This window comes from Elephantulus edwardii, unplaced genomic scaffold, assembly GCF_000299155.1.
Source record: "Elephantulus edwardii isolate Elephantulus edwardi_28Jun2011 unplaced genomic scaffold, EleEdw1.0 scaffold00152, whole genome shotgun sequence".
Lineage (NCBI taxonomy): Eukaryota > Metazoa > Chordata > Mammalia > Macroscelidea > Macroscelididae > Elephantulus > Elephantulus edwardii.
Window position 1 is genome coordinate 5,466,722 of NW_006399902.1, and position 19,790 is coordinate 5,486,511.

The 19,790-nt window shown below is 39.2% G+C and overlaps 1 protein-coding gene across 1 annotated transcript; it reads left to right on the forward strand.

Moving 5' to 3' along the window:
- Nucleotides 1–4,630: 4,630 nt before the first annotated feature.
- Nucleotides 4,631–18,085, forward strand: KPNA6 (karyopherin alpha 6 (importin alpha 7)). The gene is made up of 13 exons (XM_006894957.1): nt 4,631–4,764; nt 5,484–5,576; nt 6,485–6,584; nt 7,420–7,514; nt 9,472–9,603; nt 10,103–10,191; nt 11,248–11,347; nt 11,652–11,815; nt 11,927–12,005; nt 12,535–12,660; nt 13,019–13,146; nt 16,442–16,620; nt 17,407–18,085. The coding sequence occupies exons 1-13, from the start codon at nt 4,636–4,638 to the stop codon at nt 17,592–17,594; spliced, it is 1,602 nt and encodes a 533-aa protein (XP_006895019.1). The 5' UTR covers nt 4,631–4,635; the 3' UTR covers nt 17,595–18,085.
- The last annotated feature ends 1,705 nt before the right edge of the window (nt 18,086–19,790 follow it).

The following is a 19,790-nucleotide window of genomic DNA, read 5'->3' on the forward strand; positions in this document are numbered from 1 at the left end:
ACATTGTTCTTCATATAGTCCAGCTTCTCAATTGATTTGTTCACAGTATAGATTGAACAGATAATGGAGAAAGGATACAGTTCTGACACATACCTTTCTTAATTTTAAACCAGGCCATTTTCCCCTTCCTCTGTTTGGACAACAGCTTCTTGATCTATGTATAGCCTTTGTGTGAGCATGATTAAGTGTTTTGGGATTCTCATTCTTCTCAGTGGTAGCCATAATTTGTTATGATCCATACTGTCAAATGCCTTTGCATAGTCAAAGAAACACTCTTTGCTTTCAGTGAAGTTCCATGAGACATCAGCAGTGATTATCCCTCAGCCTCAGCCATGGCCTTTTGTGAATCCGACTTACATTTCTGATTATTCCCTATCAATGTACTGTTTCAGCTGTTTTTTAAATAATCTTCAGCAGTATTTTATATACATGTAATATTAATTATTATCCAATAATTTCCACATTTTATTTTATCACTTTTTTTGTAAATAGTGACAAATACAGGTCTCTACTGTTCTTTTGGCCAGGTGACTATCTTCCATATTTCTTGTAATGTTGTTGTGTACCTTAGAGTCGGAACCAACCTATAGCTGACTCTCCAGTGGGTTTTCAGAGATAGTTGATCACATAGGAGGAGATTGCCCATCCTTCTCCCACAGAGCAGCGAGTAGCCTTGAACAACTTACCTTTGGGATTGTGGCGCAGCTTCTTGCCACTAGGCCACCAGAGCTCCATACAAATACAGATCTCTCCTGGTCCTTTGGCCAGGTAGCTATCTTCCAAATTTCTCGTAATAAAACCTAGCAATTCAGTTCTGTATCTATACCTTAGAGTAGTAGTACTCAAATTACTGCTGCACCCCACCCCTAACAGTCAGCCTGCAGTCAGTAGTTCCTGCAGTCTTTCCAGAGGATCTAGCTAGCATGAGGAAGCTGTTTTCCTAAATTATACTAAGATACTGTTTGACATTTTCATTATGTTGACATTTCTTCTGACACTACTAAACAATAGTATGTACAACTGCCAATGCCTTAGCATAAATAAAGCCTGGGACATCAAATTGAACACATAGACATTGTATTCATCATACCACTTACTCATTGTTTTTAAAAAATGCCAGTTTCAGCGAGCTCTGGTGGCCTAGTGGCAAGAAGTTGCACTGCAATCTGAGAGGTGAGCGGTTCAAATCGACCAGATGTTTTGCTGGAGAAGGAAGAACAATCTCCTCCTGTACCAGTCAAATCTGATTTGACGATACACACACACACAAATAATAAAAATAAAAAGAAATTTGAAAAAAATTGCCAGTTTCCCCTTTCACTTTAAAAACTTTTTTAAAGCTTTTAATTGTAGTTTGAGTGAAATTACTGAGCAAATTGGCTTCCCATTCAGTCAGTCATACATATTTATCTTACAGCATTAATTATAACTCCCATACTGTAAGAGAGCTCTGGTGGCCCAGTGGTAAGAAGCAGCACTGTGATCACAAAGGCATGCAATCTGCCAGCTGCTCTGCGGGAGAAGGATGGGCAATCTCCTGTGGGATTTACTGCCTCTGAAAACCTGAGACAGGGTCAGCTATGAGTCAGTTACAACTCGACAACAGACAACAACAATTCTGTAACAGAACTATTCCAGCTGAATCTCTGTGATTCTCATTCCTAGTCATCCCTCTGTGCTTTACGTCTGGACAGATACTACTCTTTGATCTTAAATAGTTGATTATTTTAAAGGGAACTATCTACAGTCAACACTCTTGGTACCAGCAGCCAGGAAATCAAGAGATGAATTACACTGGGGAAAATCAAATGTCAGAGACCTCTCTAGAGTACTGAAGAGCAATGGCATCAGCCTGGAGACTAAGGTGTGCCTGATCCAAGCCATAGTCATTGCAATTGCTTGCTATATGTCAGAGAGCTGGATAGTGACTAGGAATGATAGAGAATTGATACCTTTGCGCTGTGGTGCTGGAGAAGAGTATTGAATATACCCTGGACTGCCAGGAGAACAAACATTTATTCTAGAGAGTGTGAAGCCAGGCTGCTCCTTGAAGGCAAGGATTCTGAGGCTTCATCTGACATACTTTGGGCATGTTCCAAGGAGGGACCAGTAGGTGTGTTGGAAACAGTAAAGTTTTGGTGCAGGTTTCAAGGGCTATTGTATGTAGGGTCGCTGTGAGTCACAGCAACTTGACAGCACATAACAACAACAAAAACAATCTTCCTAGTGTTGCTGTTCACTTTATAGGCCTGTCTCTTGCTTGCCTAAAAATTGCATAATTTAGTTCCTAGCTTTTGAAGAGTGACTAAGGGCCATAGTCTGTGAAATACTACCACTCTGTACCAGATCAGCAAGCCTGGCCATTTTTATTTTGAGTTTTGTTCCATATTCATATCCTGGTTTTTTTAGGATCTTCTACTCTGATCCCTTTTAAAGTGGTCAGCAGTGGTAGCTGGGCACTGTCTAGTTATCTTTTTAGGATTGCAGAGGTTAAGGTAGAACATCAAATCTTTGGATTAATTGTATTTATACTTGACTTTCTTGTCTTTTCTTTGTTCCAAATGGAGAAATCAATAGTTACCCCTTAGATATCCCTTTGCAAGTTTACTTTTTAAAATGTTTTTTATATTAAATAAGTATAGATTTCACTCTTGAATTTGTGTCTATAGGAAAATTACATCTAAGCTGTAAGCTAAACTAGCTACTTTTTATATTGATTTGGTGTTTTAATAGTTTTTTTTTAATTTGAAAGAATGAAAGAAATAGACTATGGCTATGTAGACTTAGATATTAGACAATCATTTCTTAAAATGAGTCTGTCATTGTTTTGCTATCAGTTACGTAATTTGAGCTTTCAGGTAAAACCAGGTGTCCTTTGCTGAGCACTAGACAGTTTCCCAGTAAGTTTGTAATAGGAAGAAAACACTGAGGGAAAGAAGACCAATAGAAAAGTGGGAAAATTATATTTACATAGTGGAGTAATACCACAGAGTAAAAATGAATTAAATACAGCCACATGGAAAACATGGGTTAATCATAAAACCCCCATTAATTAGAAGACAATTCGCAGAATAAATACTAAAACACAGTGTAATACAATACGTAGGGATATTCATATATTTTGATAAATAAAAAGTAAATCTAAACAATTTAGGATTGTAGCTTTGGTGGCTTAGTGGCAGGGATCTGTGCTGCCAACCCAGAGATACACAGTTCAAATCCACCTGCTGCTCCAGGGGAGAAAGATGGGGACTCTGTTCTCATGCAGTTTATACCCTCTGAAAACCTGCTTGGAGGATCAGCTGTGAGTTGGTTCTAAACAAAAACAACAGTTTTCTTTTGGCTGGTGCTGGAGTTCAGATACAAAACCCTGAAATAGAAAACACATTCATCATTTGATCCAGGCATATTGGCAGTATTTTAGATCTTAAATTAAGTGATGGGAAGCTCTGGTGGCCTAGTGGTCAGAAGCTCCATGCAATCCCAAAGGCACACAGTTCAAATCCACTAGCTGTTCTGTTGGAAAAAATGGGTAGTTTCCTCCAGTGTGATTTACTGCCTCTTTAAACCTGCTGAAATTTCAGGTCAACTATGGGTTGGTTCTGCACACAACTTAGGTTATAGATAGGTTAATAGGCGTCCATTGTATCCTTTTGCTTTATAATTTATACATACATCCAATACTATATAATCTCAATTTAAGTGAAATACATGGTATTCTGTGGAATTGGGGTTTGTTTCAGTTATAATGTATTTAAGCTGGTTTAGTGTTCTTTTATCTCTGAGTTCACTGGGCAAAACTAAATTTTTCTTTAATAAATGAAAGTAATCATAACTTATGAACCTTTACTGAGTGCCACTATTCTAAGCAGCACATTGTATATTAACCTATATAATCCTTATAACAACTTTATCAAGTCCTTGTTTTAAAGATGAAGCATAGAGAGGTTAAAGCAGTTGTTTGAGGTCACACAGCTAACAAGAGCCAGATTTGCACTCAGGCAGTATATAGTTCCAGGACCCCTCTTCCTTTTACTTACTATGCTATAACCATTCTGTATACTGTTGTTGTTAACTGCTGTTAGGTAAGTCCCCAACTCATGGCAACCCAGTATTCCACAGAATGTAATGCGGCTTGGTCTTGCATCATCCCTGTAATCAGCTACAGATTAGACATTAGAAAATCAGCTGATTTTTGAAAGTAGATTGCCAGACTTTTCTTCCTACTATGTTTTAACCTTGGAAGCTCCAATAAAACCTGTTCAAAAGCATAACAACAGGCAATCCACCACTAGCACATTAAGTATGTAGGCCAGGAATCAAACCCACACCTCTACATGGAAGGAGTAAGAATTTTACCACTGGACCAGCAGTGCCTTAATTCTGTAATACTCCCTATTTTAACAAGTTTTTGGTGTTTGGTTTTTTTTTTTAACAAGCTCTGTGTGTGTATATATACTGGTGCTGTTCTAGAAATATTAGGTGCTGTTACAAGATCGTTAGGCCTCCTTGAGAAGCTATGATCCTTCCCCATATAAGAGAGATGGGTTAGGAACAGAATCCCAGTAAAAAGGAAATGCTCTTTTCTTAAGGGCTTGTGACAATGTGTTTTTATCTTTCCATTTTCTAGAGACCATGGCGAGCCCAGGGAAAGACAATTATAGAATGAAGAGCTATAAGAACAATGCCCTGAACCCTGAGGAAATGAGGCGAAGAAGAGAGGAAGAGGGCATTCAGCTCCGGAAGCAGAAGCGAGAGCAACAAGTGAGTTAACAGTATATTTTCAAATACACTGTTCAGGGGAATGATGAGCTACTGAAGCTTACCTCCACCTTGAACTCTCACCATCCCCTCTGGAAAGTTTAGCTTTCTGGATCAGTTTTATTTATTTTAGAAGAAATGTTGGAAGTTTTGAAAAAAGGCGAACTAGCCCTTTTGTCCCTTTCCCCCCCCGAGTCAGACCAGTTTAGACATCATCTAAACTGTCTTCAGTATAGCATTCTTGTTTTAGCTCCTGTGACCTTCTCTCTTCTTCATCTTATTGTCAAGGTTAGGCCTGGCTTCAAAGCCCAGATTTAATCCTAGCCCTTTAAGAATTTAATTCTAGGCTACCTGCTGTTTTGTTGAACCTCTGTTCTTTGTAAGCACCTCCAGAAATGCAACTGTATTAATGCCTTATCATATACACTCCCACTCTTTTTCATTTTAAAAGAAAGAAAACACAAATCCACCATTTCTTGAATACAAAATGGATAACCCTCCAGATTTTTTTGCTTTCTTATATGGACAGAAAGTATGGACAGGTAGATGCAACAAGGGAGTTAGAGCCCTGTTAGTTTAAAGTGTAAGTCTCATACTCTAAAGTACTCTAGCATTTGCTTGACATTTCCGTCAGAATTAACATTAGATTCTTCTTTCATTTTGAGGTTACCAGTTTTAGTTCAGTGAGTAGCCTTACCAATGTCTCCTCACTTTACTTTCAGCTTTTTAAACGGAGAAATGTTGAACTGATTAATGAAGAAGCTGCTATGTTCGATAGTCTCCTTATGGACTCCTATGTGAGCTCTACCACTGGGGTAAGGATACTGCCTGAGACAGGCCTGGGAATACCTGCTTCTAAAGAATAGGAGTTGAGTTGTTTCTATTCTTTAAATAGCTCTCTTATAATAGCTTCCTTTAAGGAGCAAACAAGGATTCATCTCTGGTAAATATGTTGTTGTTGTTGTTGTTGTTAAGTGCCATAGAGTCATAGACAACTCATAGAGACCCTATGAATGAAAGACCTGAACACTTGTATAACTTTCGTTTCTCCAAGTTCATAAAAGTTTCTGGAGGCAAGCTATTTCAGAAGTGGATGCCACTTCTGCTTACAAGCTTGTTTTAATCATGGTGCTCCACCAAACACCATCCAGTATGGGTAACCATTATCGCATTTGACCCATCAGTGTCACAGTATTTAGTATCACAGCAACCATGAGTTATCTCTATACAGCAAATGGACAGACCAATGCTTTACCACTTAGAAGAATGTTTGACTAAAAACAATTAAAACCAGATCTGAGGGCTGGAAATTAAAATCACCCACCTTTGACTTGGTAGCATAACTTTCTATTCACCAGGCCCACAGAGCTCTCTCTCTGGTTGTTGTTGGTGGTGTTAAGTGCGGTAGAGTCATAGACGACCCATAGCGACCCTGTGAATGGAAGACTGAGCACTTGTATAACTTTAATCACTTCTCTGTCGTTTCTCCAAGTTCATTTACTGAGAAAATATTTAAGGGGAACGCTCATTTGCCTCAGATTAGAAATCTTTCTCAGATGGCCCATCTTGAAGTAGCCATGGATTAAACAAACTCCTCCTCCTGAGTCTGTGTGTTATGCTTTCATTGCCCTCAAGTCTTTAGAAAGCAGCATATTGGGCAGGATTGTGTGAACACATTTGGTTCTTTTGATTTACAAAGTTGTAAATCCGTTTTATGTTCTAGGAGGGTGTGATTACAAGAGAGATGGTGGAGATGCTTTTTTCTGATGATTCTGACCTGCAATTAGCAACCACACAGAAATTCCGGAAATTGCTTTCCAAAGGTATGAAGCCTGATCTTCCCAGAGAAACTACATGGTTTAGCACCCTCCTCTCCTGCCAGTCTTTACTGATCTCATCAGCTGCTTTTAAATCCCTCACTCATTCTGCTCTAGCCTTACTGGTCTTGCTAGTCCTTGGATGTACCAAGGATATCCCACATTTGTACTGACTTTTCTGTCTGATATCTTCTACTTCCAGATATCTATGTGACAGCTTCTTCGCTTTATCATCCTATATTCTTAGTGAAACCTGACACCTTGTCTAAAGTTGCCGAACTATGTATGCACAGCTCCATCCTCAGTTTTTATCACCTTATCCTGTCCTGAATTTTTTTCTCCTCACCTGCCCATTATATTTATTATCTTCTAATATAACAAGATTGTCTCTTCCCCATTAGTATATAAGGTCTGTGAGGCCAGAGACTGTCAGTTTTTTTCTCTACTGTTATCTTAGATACATTGTAGTTGCTCAATAAAAAAATTGTTGTATGATAAGTAAAACACATCAAGCCATCTTCTCAAGAGAATAAATGGTGGTCTTAGGAATGTGTAGACTAATAGTTGTTTATCTCATGGACTATCTGCTCTCCCTTATAGTTCCTTGCTTAGATTTAACAGGCCAGAGCTAAGCATATTAAAATTACAACTTTTTTGGATTCTAACTATATTAGTATAAAGATAATCAGCTATTGTTAAAGTTACCTTACTAGAAGAAAGTTTGTGAATAGTGTTAAGGATGGTCAGGTGTATCTGGAAGGGATTTTAAACTGACCATAGTGCATGCATCCACCAGAGGCTCTCCCAACTTTTCCTCTTCTTCCCTTCCCTCCTTTTCCAGAACCTAGTCCCCCAATAGATGAAGTGATCAACACTCCGGGAGTGGTGGATAGGTTTGTGGAGTTTCTGAAGAGGAACGAGAATTGTACATTACAGGTGAGACCTGAAATGATGGTGGTGAAACACCAGAAAAACCTCATTCTTCCAAGACATTGCAGTGAAAAACAATGTATACGAATTTTATGAACTTTGTAAGTAAATCAGTATAAAATGTAAAAAAAATTTTTTTTTCTCATTTTTTATTTTATTATTTGTGTGTGTGTGTGTGTGTACTGTCAAATCAGATCTGACTGGTACAGGAAGAGATTGCCCCTCCTTCTCCAGCAGAGCATCTGGTGGATTCGAACCGTAGACCTCTGGGATTGCAGTGCAGCTTCTTGCCACTAGGCCACCAGAGCTCCCTGTAAAAAATTTTTAAAAAGAAAGAAAAACCCCCACAATTCATTATTTTAAAAAAAGAGATTACAGTGGAGTATTTCTAAGATACATTTCTCAAAAAGTAAATATTATGATAGATGTCCTCTTAGACTCATAAAAGAGAGTTCAACTTTTCCTTAAGTCATGTAATCTCAAAAAAATATACTGTAAAATGGCATGCTAATCATTCCCTTATAGATTAGAGGTTCACTGCTAACTATGTGGACTTGTAAAGATCATTTAGCTTCTCTGCATCAGTCTTATGGGAGATAGATGATGAGTCAGGCCACATTTTTATTGGTACTTCATAGAAACTCAGCTAGAAGAGACTTTGAGAAGACCATCTCACTGTAAGTGTAGTTTTAAAAATGATGAAAATGTGCTACAAGATAAACAACCCAGTTGAAAAATGGGCACAGGATATGAACAGACACTTTACCAAAGAAGACATTCAGATGACGAACAAACATACGAAGTAGTGTTCAAAATCCCTAGCTCTAAGAGAGATGCAAATCAAAACAACTATGAGATACCATCTTACCCCATTAAGAATAACAAAGTTCAACAGAGGAGCAAACAGCAAATGCTGGCAAAGTTGTGGAGAAACTGGAACCCTTATTCACTATTGGTGGGAGTGTAAAATCGTGCAGTGACTGTGGAAGGCTATATGGTGCTTTCTTAAAAAGTTGCAAATAAAAAAAAATTTGCAAATAGAAATACCATTTGACCCAGCAATTCCACTACTGGAAATATACCCTAAAAATACCAGAACTGCCAATCAAGCAGATATATGCACACCCATGTTTATTGTGCTTTGTTCACAATAGCAAAGAGTTGGAAACAACCCAAGTGCCCATCAACAAATGAATGGATAATCTCTGGTATATTCATACAATGGATTACTATGCTGCATTGAAAAACAACTCATGAACTATTATAAAAATGGGTGACCCTGGAGGACATTATGCTGAGTGAAATTCTCATTCACAAAAGGGCAAATACTGCATAGTGCCACTGTTGTAAAACAGGACTGACATCGGGGTTGGGGGGAATCTAAAAATAGTGGATAAATAATGTATACTGCATTGAAACAGATGAGGGAGAGAATATAGGATATACTTTAAAATATATAGGACTAAAAGGAATATAGGCTTAAGTATTATTTTCATGACAAGATTACAGAAAAGAAATACATTATTTGGACTGTGGACTAAGGCGGAAGGATTGTATAACAATGAAAGAATTTATTTTTTTTTCTTCAAAGAGAAAAATGAACTGAGGCGGGCAGGGAGGAAAATGTGCAACAATGAATTAATGGAGATGGGGAAATTAAATGGAAAGAATATGTTATATATTAAAAAAATAAGGGAAAAGTGAACACCAAGAAATAGTTACTCGCCCAAAGGACACATGGATGCTGTAGTAGTACAGAACTAGATCTTGTCTTACAGGCTCTCATAATATTGCCTTTAACGTCTTCCTACCACTTTAAAGGGGAAGGTGAACGTGTGTGTGAGAGAGAGAGAATGAGAGCGTGAACACACGTGCGTGCGTGCTGACCAGCTAAAGGCTTACTATTTTGAGTTACTTGATCTGTCTGGAATAATCTCTCAATGATGCCTTGATTTCTTTTCAGTTCGAAGCTGCCTGGGCCCTAACAAACATTGCCTCTGGTACCTCTCAACAGACCAAAATTGTCATTGATGCAGGGGCTGTACCCATTTTCATAGAACTGCTTAACTCGGACTTTGAGGATGTGCAGGAACAGGTAATATTATGTCAGATTTAACTTTATTCATATTGAACCCTATTGCTCAGCACTCACAGATCTTAGAACTAGACTATCACATCTGCTTTTTACCCCTTGAAAAAACCCAGAGTTCTTGTGAATTGGGAGAAGTGAAAAAGGATACTGGAATCTTTATTCTGCTGCTCCGTCAGAGCTGGTCTAAAAAGATTATGGAATGCAACTTTTGATCACTTTCTCTTACTGGAATAAGCATGGGTGACCTTGGTTTTGCTTTTCTGGCACAATAGCAATAACAGCCTGTTTTCTCCATTGATTAAGGAATTCCCTGGGGTCAGGTCTTCATCGAGGCCTTGCTCTGTAAAAATTTCAACAAGAAGGGTACCTGACCTTGTTCACTGTGTCTGAGACTCTTACACAGTTATCTTCTTGGGTACTTACTCTGTGATTGGGACTATATAATAGTAACAGGAGCTAACTAAGTTCTACCAGGTAACAGTTCTGCCATCCTTTTTTTCAGGCAGTCTGGGCACTGGGAAACATAGCTGGAGACAGCTCCGTTTGCCGAGATTACGTCTTGAACTGTTCTATCCTTAATCCTTTGCTCACGTGAGTAATTACAGTCATCTGCATTTGTGTTATCTATAAGGAGGCCATGTAGCAGGTCGCTGAGAGCAGCCTACTTGGTCCTTTAAGATGAAAGTTAATACAAAGAACTCTAAAAGTGCAGTCTGTTTACCAGTAAAAGATAAATATCTTTGAGAATAAGACACTTTTTGCCATGGGTCTGTGCCAAGAAGGATGCAATGCTCATGGCACTGTAGAGCCTTATGTTGATCATACAGTGGTCCTCTGTCTCATTGTTGAGCCAAGAGAAAGAGGCAGAATTAGCCAATCTGGAAAAAGTCAACATTCTCTAAAAATATATTTATTTGCTATGAAGATTAACAAACCACTGTTTTATGTATTGTCAAGTCGGAACTGACCCGTAGCTGGCCCTCCAGGGGGGTTTCAGAGGCAGTTAATTACATAGGAGGCTATCACCTATCTTTCTCCCACAGAGCAGTCAGTGGATTCAAACTGCATGTCTTTGAGTTGGTAGCGCATCTCTTTACCACTAAGCCATATAGTTGCATTGAATAAAACTCTTGTAATGTAGTTAACCATAGCTCAAAGAACCCTTGAAGGGTCATCATGACATCTTTGCTGTTTTCTTCCTACTCATGCTTTTAAAGTAGAACTACATCTAAATGAAGACAAACAGATGAACTTCAGATCACAATCTCATAGGGTTCCACTACCACTCTTTTTTAGAATTTGTAACAAAAAAATCTAAATCTCTTCTATTAGACCACAACTTTTATTTTGGAAGAGGACATTACTTTTTGTCCAGGACTTGTGGCCAGAGCCAAGGTCACTTAATTTTATGGGGAAGATGAAATAGAGAGGCTGCTAGTCTTGAGTCTGATAGGATTTCCTTCTAGAGTTTGTTAGCTGGTGCCATAGTATCAGGGAGCCCTGGTGGCATAGTGGTAAGGAATGGCACTACCACATTATTAGTGGTTTACTGCCTGCTGGAAGGTTATGAGTTGGTTTTGACTTGACAGCAACCACCAACCAACAGGATAGTATCAATGCTTAGAATGTCTTCACTGTTTTCTTTAGACTTCTTACCAAGTCCACACGACTGACAATGACACGGAATGCAGTCTGGGCTCTATCAAACCTCTGCCGGGGGAAGAATCCACCCCCAGATTTTCCAAAGGTGAGAGTGCTGCTTTACCTGAATGAAACCAGATTCCTTCAAATGGAAGAATTTGGATATGGAAATGTTTTAAGTCTTTGGGGAACCTCCTTGAGTTTTAAATCAAACTCATGGAGAACTAAAAGAAATTATGACAGTGAAGATTGTGATCATTTTTAGTATGTACCTAGATGATATAGTAGAAAGGTAGGCTTAATGATTTAATGTTAGAATCCAGAATTACTTGCAGGGGAATGTAGCAGCAGTGTTAAGGGGAGTGGTAGAACTATCCAGACAAGTCCTTCTCACTGTCTGCTTCCAACAGGTCTCTCCTTGTTTGCCTGTGCTGTCTCGCCTACTCTTCAGCAGTGACTCAGACTTGCTGGCAGATGCTTGCTGGGCCCTCTCTTATCTGTCTGATGGCCCCAATGAGAAGATTCAGGCAGTCATAGACTCTGGAGTTTGCCGGAGATTGGTAGAGCTTCTGATGTGAGTGATCTCTATTAGGCATATAAATTCCTTAAGCTCCTGCTCAAGAGCTACAGTTTGCTTTGATAATGACAGAATATGACTAGTAATCATTGCTCCCTCCTTCTGTAGGCATAATGATTACAAAGTGGCTTCTCCTGCTCTGCGGGCCGTTGGTAACATTGTCACTGGAGATGACATCCAGACCCAGGTGAGGAAGTGAAGAGTCTAGGATCTTAGCTTAAACAGCCTATAAAGAGAGCAATGTAAAGCTACCTGTGGACAAAAATTTTCTCTAGAGCTTAAGTCTTAGGGAAGGCAACATGGTCTTGTAGAAAAAGCATGGACTTGAAAAAATTCCAACTCTGCTGCTTTCTATACAATGATGGTTAATTTTGTTGCCTTCATTTCTTCTATAAATTAGAAACAAAGCATTATCTATTGGGTGATTGTTAAGGAAAATTAAATTATATAAACTCTTTAACTCTCTGGAACATTAAGGTTGTTTTGATTTTTAATTATGGCCTATTTGAGATTCTGAAAGCTATGGAACCCTATCTCTACTTTGTAGACCTTGAGGGTCTAATGTACACTACTTTTTGTTGTATAATCTCTCCAGTGAAAGCACAGTAAGCAAGATTTTCTTTGGGTCTTGAGCAATTGATGTACTTCTGTGGGGTTCTTGGCAGTTTCCTTACAATTGAGTGGTCTCACTCAAACCCACATTTTTCACTTTCTAGGTCATTCTTAATTGTTCCGCCCTCCCTTGCCTCCTTCACTTGCTGAGCAGTCCCAAGGAATCAATCCGGAAGGAAGCTTGCTGGACCATTTCAAACATCACTGCTGGCAACAGGGCTCAAATACAGGTAGAACAGACAGTAAAGTCAGAGAAGAGGGCTGTAGGGATAGGTAGTAGATATAGGAACATAGGAGATTGATTGTGGGATTGCTTCTAGGTGGAAAGATTGGTTTCTCTTTAGAAATTGGGATCAAGTAGTGTGTACTATTTATCATAGTTGTTTTTTGTAACTAAAGTCAGTCACCTATGTGGGGTAAAAACAGGACTTGAAGGAGAGGCATGATAGCTTAATCTCAGATGTTTATAGACTGGATCTATTTTCTCTTCCTGAAGTTGAATCCTTGAAAAGTACTTGAAGTTGTTACTCCTTTTTTTTTTAAGTTGTTTTTATTTAAATAACCAATCCTCTTCTCATCCTTTCTCAGGCTGTCATAGATGCAAATATCTTCCCTGTGCTGATTGAAATCCTTCAGAAAGCAGAGTTCCGTACAAGGAAAGAAGCAACTTGGGCCATCACCAATGCCACATCAGGAGGAACACCTGAGCAGATAAGGTATCACATTCCCTTCCCATTGTCTTGAATGATAGATATGATTGCTATCCCTCTTGGCCCATAATTCACAGATGACCCCAAAACTACTTTTGCTGGGATTAGGTCTATCCCTGTCCAACTGCAGTAGAGTTTTACTGTTAGACTGCTATAATGGATTGAAATCCAAAAGAGATTCCTATAAACCACAGTATGTTATATGTATTTTCAAACCTCAGTTGTAGTAATCTATGGTACAAATATCCATCCCCTTCTATATACCTACCAGAGAAATCCATGTAACATTGACATATCTGTACAACAAAACATTTTTTTAAAAAAAACAACATGGTTTGACTCTTCATAGTAGCAATTTTGGTAACTAATTTTTGAAGGTAAGACTAAAGAGACACAAATAGAAAGCTATTTTGTGTATATGTGTTCATTGTTCGTTTCAGTTATGAACATGACTAGGAGAATAGGAATCCTAAAAACTGGACACATGCCTTTCCTTCAACTAAGCTTAGTAAATATGTATAAAATCTAAGGAGAAAAGGGATAGCAACCAAGTTAAGCATTAAATAAATATAAATAGAGGGGAGACAAAGGTGTTTTGGAAACATCTTAAGAAAGGCTCAGAAAGCTGACATCTCTATCGGTAGCAACAAACTTGACTAGAGTTTACTATACTTGAAACGGAATAATGGCAGTTAAAGCTAGAAAAGGAAATAAGAGCCATTTTCTAGATCTATATTGTCTTCTCAAAGAACTTAGATCAGGTCCTATAACAATCTTAGCAGGAATGTGATGGTTTCAGAACTTTGTTTCAATAGAGGGTAATATTACATCAATGGGGACATTAAAGATAAGGAGAAGTTTATTGTAGTCATCTGTGTGAGAAATGAACTAGAGTAGTGGCAAGTAGACGGTGAAGAGAGTGAAAAAGAATGAGTGCCTATCCAAAATTATGAAAAGACTAAACTTGCAGGGGAACAAAAATCAAAACAAAGGGAAGGAATGCTGAGGTAAGAGAGCTGAACAGAAAATATCAAAGGGTACCTCAAGAGAAGAATTTTAATAAAATGTGCAAGAACTGAAAAACAAATTCAAGCCTTGAGTTGCAATACTGAAAGATTCTAAAGGCAAAATTTTGAATGATGCAAGATGCATCAAAAGAAGATGGAGGGAATACACAGAGTTACTGTATCAAAACAAATGGTCAGTCCTGAACCATTTCAGGAAATAGCATATAATCAAGAACCAACTATCAAAGAAAGACATTCAAGTTGCATTGAAGACACTGACAAAAACAATGCTCCAGTAATTTATGGATACCAATTAAGGTTTTTCAGCAAACAGATAAGCCCTGGGTGTGCTTACCAGCCACTTACAGGAAAACTTGGAACCAGGAAACTTGGAAGACAGTTACCCCACTAGCTAACTGGAAGAGGTATTTGTTGCTATTCCAAAAGAGGTGAATGTAAAATTAGTGAACAATGTCATTAATATCTTATGCAAGTAAAATCTTGCTGAAGATTATTAAGAGCATCTGGGACAATACATTGACAGGGAACTACCAGAAATTCAAGCTGGATTCAGAAGAGGCTGTGGAACGAGGGATATCATTGCTGATATCAAATGGATCTTGGCTGAAAGCAGAGAATACCAGAAAGAGGTTTACTTGTGTTTTATTTCCTATACAAATGCATTTGATAATTTAGCTTATAATAAACTATAGATAACACTGAGAAGAATGAAATCCAAGAATGTTTAATTGTTCTCCTGTAAAACTTAGACCAAAAAGGTGTTAAAAACAGAAAAAGGGAACACTGCATGGCTTAAAATCAAGAAAGGTTTGTGTCAGGGTTGTATCCTTTCACCGTACCAACTGGATCTGCATGCTGAGCATAACATTCAAGAAGCTGGACTATCTAAAGAAGAATGTGGCATCAGAATTAGAGGAACAACCTGCATTATGTAGATGATACAACCTTGCTTAGTGTGAGGAAGAATTGAAACAGTTACTGCAAAAGATCAAAGGCTACATCTCAACATTAAGAAAACAAAAATCCTCCACACTGGACCAACATGCAACTGGCACCAACATGATAATGGAGAAAAAATTGTCAATGATTTTAATTCTATTTGAATCAACACTCAACATCCATGGTAGCAACAGTCAAGAAATCAGAAGACGAGTTCTGGTAGCCTAGTGTCAAGAAAGCTACGCTGCAATCCCAAAGAAATCAGAAGACTTGAGAAAGAGGAGGCAAGATAGTGGCTGCAGTACTGAAGCAATTAGGTAAGTTATGGGTGCAGAATCTGAGAAGCTGTGGAAATCTGGCCTTGGGGCTTCTTTTATCTCATAATGTTTTGCTCCAACCACATATCCATACAAGCATTTATCTTGGCATCTCTGGAAGATGGGAGAAGAATAATAAAATAGTTTATCCCCCATAGCTTCCAGGAGAACCTTGTGGACCAGCAGAAATCTACCACTGTTGAAGACAAAATACAGCAAAACCAAGATGTGGTATTTGGTAAAATTTATACATGGCATATTCATTAATCAGGCTTTAGCTCAATTGGAATTCATTGACAAAAAAGGGGCCCAAATATTTAAAGAGATTCTCTTAGAAGCCAAAAGACTTGATTTTGTTATATTGTGAATATACGCTGTCAAAGACCTTTCTAAAGTTCTGAAGAACAAAGATATTAATGTAAAGACTTAAGATGTGCCTGATATAAGCCATGATATTTTCAGTTGTTTCCTATGCATCTGAATGTTGGGACAGTGACTAGGAGGACCAAAGAATTCATTCCTTTGAATTATGATGGTGTTGGTGGTGGTGTTGGTGGTGGTGGTGAAGAATATTTACTATACCATGGACTGCCAAAAGAGCAGTCAATCTTGAAGGAATTGCAAACCAGAGTACTTCTTAGAGACAAGAATGGTCAAACTTTGTCTTATTTTCTTTGGGCATATTTTCAACAGGAACTAATACTTGGAGATAACATGCTGGGAAAGCTAGAGGTTCAGAGAAACAGAAAACGCCCCTCATCAAGATAGATTGGCACAGTGACTGCCAGATGGCCTTTAAGCATGACAGAGATCATGAGTATGGTGCAGGACAGGGCAAGGGTTAGATCTGTTTTTCATAGGGTCAGTGTGAGTTATAATTGACTCGATGGCACTTAACAATAGGAAAAGGAGATTGCTGTGAATTGACATTTATCAGGAAGACTCAGTCTAAAACACCTTCCAACAATTTGCCTGCACAGTGTTAACTTAAATGTTTGCCTGGTTTCTGACTCCTAGGTACCTGGTCTCATTGGGCTGTATCAAACCCCTATGTGACTTGCTGACTGTGATGGATTCAAAAATTGTACAAGTAGCGCTTAATGGACTGGAGAACATACTTCGGCTTGGCGAGCAAGAGGGCAAGCGCAGTGGCTCAGGGGTCAACCCCTACTGTGGCCTCATTGAGGAAGCTTATGGTATGTTCTCTCCTTCCACTCTGATCTTTGTGTTAGTAGAGAGGATCAAGATCAGAACCCAACAACTGTAGGCCCCCAGAATGGTATACAAAATGTGAAGATGTATATTTCTTGGATGGATTCTCCCTGGTTTCCATTATATTTGGGTCTTTTTCTCCAAAAATGACTAAGAACTCCTTCTCTGGCTAAGTTGTACCAACAACAATAGCAACACCAAAAAAAAAAAAAACAAAAACCAAATGGGATGGGGGTGGGGGGCAGGAACAAACCAGTTGCCTTCAAATCTGTTCCAACACATGGCATGCTACAGGGTTTCAAATGCTGCTGGAACTGATAAGCATATACTGAATGAACGGCGATAAACCAGAATTTTAATTTTGGGCTTGTTCCAATCCAGGATTCAGTATACTAGTTTCCTCTATCAGGAGCTGAAAAGCATGTGTTTTCAACTGAGTTTCTAATAAGTTCTAATAAGAATACTAGATTGACTAGATTTGCTTTTCTGTGCAAAGACCCAGAAAGGTTAAATACTCCAGATCATAGAATTAAGTTAGAATCCAGATTAGAACCTCTGATAATTCTTGTTTCCTTTCCTTTCGGATTGTGTAGTTTAGGAAATTAAAATTACTTTCCTCTGAGATCAGAGAATGATTTTATCATATTACTTAGTTTTGCAAACACTAACATCTTAGGGCAGAGAAAATAGATAAATGTTACATAGGCTCAACTTCTACCCATAGAAAAGCAGTAAAACATCATTGTTCTTTCTCCTTCTTGCCACCAAAGGCTTAGATAAAATTGAGTTTCTCCAGAGTCATGAGAACCAGGAAATCTACCAGAAGGCCTTTGACCTCATTGAGCACTACTTTGGTGTAGAAGATGATGACAGCAGTCTGGCTCCTCAAGTGGATGAAACACAACAGCAGTTCATCTTTCAGCAGCCTGAGTCTCCCATGGAGGGCTTCCAGCTATAATGTCTGCCTCCGGGGAGGGGAGGGGATGGGAAGCACCACCGGCCAGCAGAAAAGCAGCCCTCTGGTGTGCGGGGGAAACCATCGCACCACCATCAGCTACCACACACCTCTGCTGCCCTGGAGACTGTGCTCTTGACCTGCTCCACCCCCTTCCCTGGAGGGACCACCCTCTGGACAGAACCATCTGAGGCTCACATTTGGGTTTTGTGACAAGAAGGGACATGTTGGGTTTTTCCTCTTTACACTATATTTTGGCTGCACACATGTCTTTAACCCAGGAGCCCAGGGGTAGACAAAGGAGGACGGAGGTAATTAATTTTTGCACCTTTTTTTTTAAAAAAAAACCCACACCTTTTTCCCCCCTTTTGTGGTGACTTCCTTCCCTTTTATTTTTCTTCATCCTTCCCAGTCCTCTGCCCTGATGTGTTTAACTCTTATCTTGGGTACTTGAGCAGATGGAATATTCACCAGAGGTAGGGGGTGGGAGGGGAGGGAAGAAATCCAAAACAAAAGTGTTCTTGCTCTGACAGAATATTAATCTTATATGCTTGGATTGTGTTATTTAATTTTTTCTTTTGCACATTTTTCTTGTATTAAGGTTGCTCTTCCCAAGAGCCATGAGTTCCTGGTTTTAGGAATCCCTGCTGTCAGCACTGTCTGGGACTAGAGAGTGAGGGTGAGACCACCATGAAGCAAAGGTTCTTTCTTCCTTCTGACTCTGTGCCCAGTTTGGGAGAATCCCCTCACTCTCTTGGGGCAGATACACCAGTGGGAGTAGAGGGGAGGAGCACAGGCCTTCAGATGGGGCTTCCCATGTGTCGCTACTGATCCCGTGTTTCCTACCCACCTTCTCAGTGGTGCGACCCAACTTCATTTGTTTACTTGAAAATTCCCTCCGGAGTTGAATGAGCCTCCGAGGTGACTATATTTTCTCCTAAGGATGAGATGGGAGGCTTTAGTCCCTCCTTTCTCCTGAGGAGAAGATGGTCCTTACTCTTATGACCCAGAAATTTCAGAAGAGGTCAGACTTAAGAGTGTCATGTATTGGATAGCCAGGGATCCATCTCTACCTTTTTCCCTTCTTCTTCCTGTTGCATAGTTGGATCATGTATATTTTACTTCCAAAAGAGAGAATGTCAAAAAGTTCTGTATTTTTTTATATTCTATATATTAGGTAGGTCATTCTAATTGGTCTCTTGAGGAAATAATGATCTGTTATAAGTAGGAAGATACTGTGAGGAAGACTAAAAAGAGATATAGAAGCCTGAGGTTGGTATTTTCCCTCTCTACTTGGATTCTGGGCTATCACCTGGGACCAACCCTGAGCTCTGAAACATTTATATAGCAAGACAACATGAACTGATTGTTCTAGTATCTGATGAGAGCAAGGATGCCCTAGGGCCTGTTAAGTCCTCACTGCTAAGCATCCTGCTTAAGTCAGGAAACACAGAAAGCAGTCTGCCATCTCTGATTCCATCTCAAAGATCCCTGTCCACATGAGTTAACACACATCGTTGCCTCTTCTGTTTTCACAGAGACTTAAAGCAGCCTGAGTACTTTTGTGAAAGCTATTGGTATCTTCCTGTTTGGGGTTCTGGTACCTGGTTTGGGTCATGCCCTTCCTTATGATAATTATAATTCAAATGCCTTTTCTTTCTTTTTTAAATTAGTGCAGTGCCTCAGAGACTTCCTTATACCTCTGGGTGGATTACATATGATAATAAAGCCCAGTTGTCTGGGATCAGGGTAAAGAAAATTGTCAGCTAAGTAAAGACCAAGTGTGGAGCTGCTAAAGGCACAGTCTGCCCCCTCTGCCCATCCTACTATGGTCAATCAGGGAGATACTCTGTTCCAAGCTGACTATTCCTTTCCCAAAAACAGTGCCATTCTTGCTCCCATTCCTATACATCCCATTCTGGCTCAGGTGAAATCCTTGCCCCTTTGCTTACAAGTCTAATGTTCAGGTGCTCACTGTGAGCCATTGATCTTGGATTTGCCCTTACTTTGTAGTGTTATAACCAATACAACTGGAGCCATTTTTTGAGCAAGGTCATTTCGGACTGGCAGTTATCACAGGAAGATTATATCAGCCACTCTAGTGAGTCAGATTCTACTTCTCAGCTTGGGAATGATGACTATCAATCCACAATTTTCACAAGTAGGCAAGGAAGGACGGGCCATTTTCTACTTGACCTG

Coding starts and splice junctions, on each gene's coding strand:
- KPNA6 (XM_006894957.1), top strand. CDS start 4,636: ATGGCGAGCCCAGGGAAAGACAATTATAGAATGAAGAGCTATAAGAAC. Junction 6,585..7,419: donor CCGGAAATTGCTTTCCAAAG/GTATGAAGCCTG, acceptor CTCCTTTTCCAG/AACCTAGTCCCCCAATAGAT. Junction 9,604..10,102: donor TTGAGGATGTGCAGGAACAG/GTAATATTATGT, acceptor CCTTTTTTTCAG/GCAGTCTGGGCACTGGGAAA.